The 8,736-nt window shown below is 42.4% G+C and overlaps 1 protein-coding gene across 1 annotated transcript; it reads left to right on the top strand.

Annotated features, from left to right (window-relative positions):
• Positions 1–616: 616 nt before the first annotated feature.
• TMEM45A (transmembrane protein 45A) lies at positions 617–8,449 on the top strand. Its single transcript, XM_058018538.1, has 5 exons — positions 617–806; positions 2,713–2,925; positions 4,046–4,230; positions 6,365–6,510; positions 8,356–8,449. Exons 1-5 carry the CDS (start codon positions 617–619, stop codon positions 8,447–8,449), a joined length of 828 nt encoding a protein of 275 aa, XP_057874521.1.
• Positions 8,450–8,736: the final 287 nt, after the last annotated feature.

Raw genomic sequence — 8,736 nt, 5'->3', positions numbered from 1 at the left:
AGAATTACTAGGATTATGAATGGCACTGCTTTTAAATTACTACATAATCCTGACCAGGTAGTAACCTTGTCAAATTTTATGCACCCACCACTAGATATATATTATCAAGTACATCAAGTGCACTTTTGTGTGCACTTGATGTACTTGATAATATATATCTAGTGGTGGGTGCATAATTCACCCATAAAATAATGAGAATTACTTCATGTTAGTAAGTCATAACAAGACAACAAGGATTGAAATAAAAAAATACAATTTATTAGTGAATATTTACCCATTTGATGGGTACATAGTGAGTATATAGGTTCTCTCTTTTGCTAGCACAACTTCTATAGCAAGACACAGTGTGCCATGGCTTTTTCTTCTCCTTCCCTGCTGGCTGCCAGCTCTGCATTTCAGATCAGCTGCTCTGCTGCTTCTGCAAAGCTGTGAAACTGGGGAGAGTGGCTGGGAAGAGGTAACCAAATTTATTTTTAAATTAACTCTGAGTACTCAGTTCAGTGACACCTGTTTGATCTATGCAAGGAGATACTTTAGAATGATAACCCACAGAATTCTCCCACTATTCCCATAACCAGTCTCTGTTTCTCCCTCAGGTATTGCCTAGCAGAAAACCATGGGCAATTTCAAAGGGCATGCCCTCCCTGGAAGCTTTTTCCTTCTTTTTGGCCTGTGGTGGTCAGTGAAGTACCCACTGAAGTACGCCTGCAGAAAGAACAAGAACGTTTGCTACCTTGGTTCCAGGGCAGGATTCCAGCGCCTGGAGTTTGTGGAGGGCATCATCAAAGCTGTCTTTGCCCTCATTGGTAAGTGAGGTGGATTAAGGGCAGGCTGTACCTTCTAACACTTTTTGCTTTAAATTTTGTTCTCTGACAAAATGAATCTCCTTTTGTTCTGCTCTTTTGCCCTTTAACCACTGAGAAATGCTGTTATTACACAGCTGTGGCCATAACAGGGTTTCCATCCATAGTGCTCTCCTGGAGCTTCTGTGAGGTCTCCTGACCACTCTGGACCACTTGACTGCTCCTGACCCCATCTCAGTGCTCATGTACTGTTCAGTGTTCAGGGAGGGAGACAAGATGTTTAGGCAAGGGGCTCCATGTGCACAGCACCAGACAGTGAAGGTGTTGCTTTTCTATTTTGAATTCAACCACCTCAGGTGGTTGGAAGCCTCCACTGATTTATTGATAAAATATGTAAATTATGCAGATGATTTTTTGATTAATCTCAGTCAAAAGTGAAAATATTCACACAAAAAGACTGAACTCCAGCTCTTATTGCTGCAGGACTGTTGTGATGGTGTGTGGGGAGCTGTTTGTCCTTCTGTTGTGTCCAGGCCTGGTGCAAACCCACTGGGACGGTTTTGGGAGCTGTGTAGCTGGCTGAAAATGTTTTTTACATCCTGGCAGGCTGTGTGGTAGTGATTTGGCTTTAGAGGGTGAGTAAACTAAACAACAGGGGATCTGAGGAGCTCAGCACCTGCAGGTCAAGTTGAAAAATAGCTAAATTTTAAGCATTTTTGCACTCCTAGATTCTATTTGTCTACTCTTCTTTAGATGCCCAGAGTTGCCTCATTTCTAATCAAGGTGCAGGCTGTGACAAAGTCTTGTACTTGCTTTTCCTTCCTCTCTGTTAAGATATATCAGCACTGAAGGGATGTTGTGTCTACAGTTTTATCATTAGAAAATGATAAAAATCTAAATAACAGCATTCATTTTGAGGTGTGATTGTGGACACCTCTCCTACAAATCTACCAGTCTGTGGCCAGAGGTAGTTTGGCAGCTAAAACATTAATGTACTGGTTTTATTTTCATTTTGAAACCACAAGTTCTTATTTTAACATATGGAAATTCCAATTCCAATCAAAAGCATGGAAAAGCTGCTTGGCTAAGACAGACATAAAGGCATCAGGAGTAAAACCTGCTGTTTCCATGTTAGGAAAACTGGAAATAAAGGTGAAACAACACTGCATTTGCTCTACAGCATATGTGTTTTTACAGCAGGATGCTGGCCTGTGCTTTATAAACAATGTAATCAGCTTTTATGTTTTAAAAGCAGAACAACTTTTAAACCCTCCCCAAACTTCATTGATCATATAAAGCATTTAAAAGCAGTTTTCCCTTGCTGGAGTACCTCAGCTAGTTAGCAAAACACTGAGGGGCCAAGGTAAGGGAGAGAGTGGGGCAGTGATTCAAATTCTCACTCCCTGTACATTCCCGTGGGACTTTTAATAACTCTGCACGGTGGAGGGGTTTCCTTTTATGGCTTTAGAGGAAAAATCCCCTTTGAATTAAGACTCTGAACTCTGTCATCCTGCATGTGGCAGGGCACTGAAATGGTAAATCTTTCTTTTGGAGACTTCAGCATGTGTTATGCTCATGTTTGAACCATTGGAAAAGGCAGCTGAACAATTTGGTCAGAGGACTACTACAATAGCAATTGTTTAAAAGAAGAAAAAGCAGCACAGAATAAGCTGTTTCCATTTTCATTGCTGGAAACTGCAAGATGAAAGTAGTTCCACCAGGAGTGGAGCTGAAGCCTGATTTCCCCTGGCCCTCCACTGTCCAGATTATGCGATGCTAAAACCCCAAACTTACTGGCATTATGCTGCATGGGGATGTACTGCTGCCTCTACTGTTTGGGTAAAGACTTGCCATCAGTTTATACCTTAAGCACCAGAACAAATGGTTTTCCTTCTTGTTTCATGCACAGGGATGGTGGCTGAGCAGTTTGTTCCTGATGGACCTCATCTGAAGCTCTACAACTACGAGAAGAAGCACTGGGACCACTTGATGAACTGGCAGCATGCCACCATGTACCTCTTCTATGGCATTTCAGGGCTGGTGGACATCGTGGCTCACGGCACCAACACGCTGCCAGCAGCCATGGACAGGATGATGCTGTCCATAGCAGTCTTCATTGAAGGTCAGTTTACCTCTCCCTGCAGGCATGTGCATGAATCCTGTGGATTGATCATTGGTCTGTGTCTTGGTTTGGAAAGACAGGTGTCTGCTAAGGAAGGCAGGAGCCTTCCCTGAAATGGAAAATGTAAACCCCCTCCCTCTGAATTGCTATAAATTTTAAATTAAGGGGCTCTCTGGCAAAAATATGGGAGCAGGAATAGCAGTTTTTATTAGGGAAGAAAATAAAAAGATAAAATAAACAATGCAGTAAACTAAAGCAACACTGACAGAGTCAGAATACAACCTGACAACCTGTGGGTCAGGGTGTTGGTAGCAGTCCAATTGGAATTGTGGCTGCAGTCCTCCTGGAGTGACAGACACTGTTGGAGCAGGGATCCTGTAGAAAAGGGTGTAGTCTTCCTCTGAAGATCCAGTGGAAGAAGAGGCAGCTGCTCCTCTGGGAATCCAGTGGAGAAGCCATGCTGGTGTTCCAGTACCTCCAGATTATATCTGGGTAGGAATGCTTGGCTCCTCCCTCTGGGTGGAGCATCTCACAATGGGATGCTGTAGTTCTTCTCAGTCATGCAGTGACATTCAATAGCCTGTTATCAGCAGGTGTCTCCCCAGAGGAGGAGCGGTTGTGGAAGAGATAAGGAAAACTGCCCAATGAACAGAAGACAACTGCCACACAGATGGTAAATATGATAGAATTTGCTTGGCAATCCAGGACAGTCTGGGAATCTCAAATCAGCCTTGCAGAATGACCCTCTGGGAGCTGCCTGTTTCACTCCCTGAAACACTTCAAGGAGATCACAAAAAGATCAGTCTTGGCCCTCCTTACACTGCCCAGGTCATGATCCTGCATTGTAGAGGTGTATCCTAGCTTTCCTACCTGCTTAGACAGCAACAGAAATGTTATGGAAATAGCAGCAAAAGCCTGTTTTGGGTAAGGGCTCAGTAGCTCAGGCATGTGTTTGCTGCAGGTACTGACATGGTGCGCAACTGGTTAGCTAAAGCCAGTGTGAGTGAAGGTGATACTGGCATAAAGAGAAATGCCAGAAACGTTTCACTGTTTTCTAAAAGCAGATGGAGGGAAATTACAAGGGAGGAAATTATCTTAAACTGATCACAATTTATTCCAGGTTTTCTCTTCTGCTACCATCTTCATGGGAGAGCCATGCTGGATGTCCATGTTCATCAGTTACTGCTATTTGCTATCTTTGGAGCTGCTGCCTGCATATTTTTGGAAGTGTTTTTCCGTGGCAGTATCGTGCTAGAGATGCTCCGTACAAGCCTCTGCATATTGCAGGGCAGCTGGTTCTGGCAGGTGGGTGACTTTTCTGCCTTTGTAATTTCTTCCTCACCAAAATTTGTCATTTAACCCTTTGCAGATGTTTCACAGGTTATCAATAAGCCTTTTAAACACAGACCTCCAAAGACTTACAAAAAATAAGTTACTTTAAAGAGATGCAGAAAAAAAAATCCTTTTAAGAGATAAAAGTACTTCTCATAGCCATCTTACAGAAGAAGAAGAAGAAGAAGCTTCTTCTGTAAAATGGCTATGAGAAGTACTTTTATCTTCAAGTGCCTTTTATTTGAATCAATAAAGAAGCTTAAGTGTTTTCCTTGAGTTCTCCATGTTACAGAGCTCTCTGATCCCTGTAACATCCTGTTCCAATTTTGCCAGCCAAGTGGCAGTGATTTTAGAGCATGGAAATAGATGTTGTTCTTTACAAAGAGAGTCTCTACTGTCAGCTGCTGGACCAGACACCCAGGACAGGTGAGGCAAAGGTCTCATTAACATTGCCAAAAGGTACTTAAATTACAGATTCTCATTAAGAGACTAGGTAGTGTAAAGCCTCCTGCTTTTCTAGTGCTCTGGCAGCTGAGCAGAAAAAAGAACAGCCAACACTTTGATATTTCAGGGATGTGGCTCCTGAAAGGACTCTTCAAAATGCAGCTTCCATGCCCTCACTTACTCGTGAGTCTATCCAATAACAAATATTTGACAGTGACTCTTTCTCTGCTGTCAGAACAAGAGACAGATTTAAGGAGCTGCTAGGAGTTTGTAACAGAAATAGGAGCCCTGGTGCTGATGGTGTTTCATCTTATAGTGGGGAATTGAGGTCACTCCAGTGATTTTTCCTTCCGGCGTGTCTAGACTGGCTTCCCTTTTTCTGTGCTGGCCAGACAAGATGAATAAAAATGTTTGCTGTTTCTTAGGAGAACTGGACACTCAGCACCAAATCAAATATTTAAATGCTTTCTCTGGCATGGAGACAGACCTCAGAACTGGCTGTATTTTTCTATAAGTGAACTCAAGAATGTGATGCTGCAGCACTTGCTGTTTTATTTTCTTGTTTGCAAACTTCCAGCCAGTGATTTAAGAAACTTTACATAGGAGGAATAGATGCAACCATTTATGCATTGTTTTCTGCCTAATCTAATTTTAGAACAGACTATTTCTTTAGCTCTAGAGACAATGTGGGTTTTGTTTCAAAGTAAAAATCAAAGTACTAAAAATAGAAGAAATTTAAGTGTGGCTTTTTTCACACCTTCATCAGACTTCAACCGTCTGTGTGACTGAAAACCACACACTGGCTGCAGCACAGGAAATTTGTAAAAGGTTAAGGGACTTTCTTTCTGCATCATCAACACCCTCATTCATTGAATTCTCTGCATGGAAATGCAAAATTCACTCCCCTCCTTCTTCCTCTACTCTTCCCAGTTTCTAAATTCCCAGCTAAACTGCTGAGTGAGGACTTTGAATAGTACTAAGCAGTACAGAGGGTTGGTGCTTGTAATGCAAACCCTGCATAGCCACAGGATTCACCATTTTTCCATTTTATGCACAAATATGAATCTGATCTTTCCCAGCTCTGAATAAAAAATCAGCTATGTATTTCACATGAACTTACAGTCATGCATGAGGAAGCTCCATTTTTATGCCATTTCTGACCTTTCCCTTGGATGGCCCAGAAGAAATAGAATTGTTGCTCCCCTTTATTTTTTCTTTGATTATTCATCTTTCCAGTGCTGTAAAGCATTCCCAGCCAGTGCTGGGAAGAAGGGAGGCAGTGCAAATGGCCAGGCAGCTTTTCTGATCCATGAGGAGATTTCAGTTCAGAGCACACAGGGCTGAGCACCAGCCCCTCTCCTTGCAGTGCATAATTGTGATGGTTGCAGGGCTGGGATGTTGGGCAGGCTGCTTAATTTTCTGGGCAAGAGCACTGGGTCTCTGGGACTGTCACTTTATCTTCAAAGGCATTTCTGCACAGAGCTGTTTAAAGTGTTCCATCACACCTGAAATTGACTACAAAATTGTTTTTAATAGTAAACACAGAAATAAGCAACACCATAAGAAAATTAAATGTCTGCCTTGTGATGGGTAGCATAAAACACGATATGGCAGAGGATGCTCATCAAATTACATGTACTCAGTCTCTTTTATTTTATTACAGATTGGCTTTGTGCTTTACCCTCCAAATGGAAGCCCAGAGTGGAATCAGACAGATCACACTAACATGATGTTCCTAACCATGTGCTATTGCTGGCATTATGCTTTTGCTTTTCTTATACTTGCAGTCAATTACACAATTGTCAGCTGGTAAGTTACTTGAAACACTGAAACTTTGGTGATTTGTCTATTTAGTCTAGTAGGTTTATTTTAGAAAAGTTTCCCTGACAAATGAAAGGGCTTCTATGAAGTAAGTAATTGTTTTGCAAGGTAAAATAAAAACAGTTATTAGTAATCAATGAAAAGCACATGAAATTGCTTCAGTAAAAAGGGGAAAAAATTCATCCATAAATGCAGCTCTGATAGTATAGCACATATACATCTCACATAAAATGAGCACCAATAGTCTTCCACATTTGTAAGTGCCTATAAAGTCAGAAGTAGGAGATTTTTTTACCTGCAGACTCCAACTACTCATCTCTGCTAATTTTAAGTGGCTTAGAGAGCAGGCTTCATGGCTTTACTGTGAAGATTATTACACAGAATTCCTGGTAGAAACTTCCTGTGATCAAACCTGATTTTTTTTTCCACTGGTCATTTTCACTGCCTAACATCTAAAGTTTGCCCTTTTCCTCACTGCCCAGTGCTAATTCTGACAAAATTCCAACTGCAGTGTTAATTTGGCTGTAAAAATACCTCTGCCATCAGATCACAGAATGCAATCACCTTCTGTCCACAGGACATTACCAAGCCTTTTCCTGCAGTGTCCTAAACATGCTTCTCACCCCTACCATCCTAATAGTCCTATTTAATCCTGTTAAATACATAGCTCTTCCAGTCTTGATTTGCACTGAGGTGCCAGTTCCTTTTGTGTCTCAGTCTGAAAGGCACCAGCACTCGAGGCTGGGTAACTGCTTTGCTGTGTAAAGAGGGGCAGCTCTTGAGAAAGGGGCAGCAATCTCTGGTCCCTTCTGATGCTGGGACCAGTGGCTGCTGCAGCATCAGATGAGGCCCCAGAGAAGGTTGGACACGGCACACTGGCAGAGTTCCCCTCTGAGGGTGGTTTGGCCAGGCTCTTTCTCACAGCTTTGTGGTCCCTTCCCAAGAGTGCACAGCTCCTGCATGACACTGAACCTTCTGGAGGGTTCACTGAGGTTTGTTTGGAGTGCTCTGGGATATGTCCTTAAGAACAAGAGCTTGCAAGCTGTACAGTCAGGATGGATCAGTAAAGGCAGCACTTCCTAACGACAGAATGAGTCATCCTAACTCACTGAATGTTGGAACCCAGGAAATTCCTCTGGCTGCCCTGGAGGGCTCGAGCCCCTGCCCAAGGGGCTCACAGACCTTGGCACAGAGCTCAAGACCCCTGTGCCTTTGATTTAGCCCTAGGAAAAAACAGTTACCAACCTTATCTGAAGAATTACAGGCCACAAAAGTTTAAGTAGAATGATAGTGAATTTATCACGGGGTGAAAAAGTAGATTTTGGGGTTTTTAGAATGGGGGTTCAGGGGGCAAGATGGAGGAATCTGGGCGTATCCTGCCTTTCTCCTTCTTCTTCTTGGCCTCCATGTTCTGGGTGATGTTGGCACTTTTAGATTGGTTTAGAGTAGAAGCTCACTGTCTAACATAGGTGACAGGTATTGGCAAGTAATTGTAGTACGCATAGTTTTTAGTATAAAAAGATAACACCACCCTGGGGGCAGGCAAAGTGCCTTGGACTGTCTTGCTGGGCAGACCTCAGCAGAACAGGAGAAAGAATTTTATGGAAAAGGAACAATAAACAACCTTGAGACTGAGAAATGAAGAGTTCTGACTCATTCTTTGACTGCCAGGCTGGGAAAAGAGACTTTCTAACTCTTCTCAGGGTCAATCTGACCAGCTAGAGACCCTGAGAACTGATGAGATACCAGAGTTAAGCAGGATTTTACAATATAAAAAATGGTCAGATGAGCCTTTGAGTTACTATTGACATCTTTTGTTGTTGCTGTTTCCAGGGCGGTCCATTCGAAGGTCAAGCAGTCCCAGTCCATGGAAATGGGTTTACTGAAAACATCTGAACGAGATCATGAGTCAGAAGAAGAAATTTAGCATGAGTTGGTCTTGACCAGTTTGCCCACTCCAACCATTAGGCTAATTGATACCTCATTTCTACTTTTTTTTGCCATCTTATTCGTTCTTTACTATGACTTGCTTTGCAAATATCAATCCCCTATGATGTCTTCATCTACACAGTTGTTGGTTTTGGTTTTTTTTGTGAAGGGTAAGCTTGATATTGATTCATGGTGGTTGCACTAGTACATTGCTTATCACATGCTTCACAGAAAATCAGACTAGTATTAGACAGACTTGATGTGGATGAGGTGGCACAGTGAAGT

This window comes from Melospiza georgiana, chromosome 2 (genome assembly GCF_028018845.1).
Source record: "Melospiza georgiana isolate bMelGeo1 chromosome 2, bMelGeo1.pri, whole genome shotgun sequence".
Lineage (NCBI taxonomy): Eukaryota > Metazoa > Chordata > Aves > Passeriformes > Passerellidae > Melospiza > Melospiza georgiana.
The sequence above is the reverse complement of the archived record's forward strand: the minus strand, read 5'-3'. Positions and strand labels throughout refer to the sequence as shown.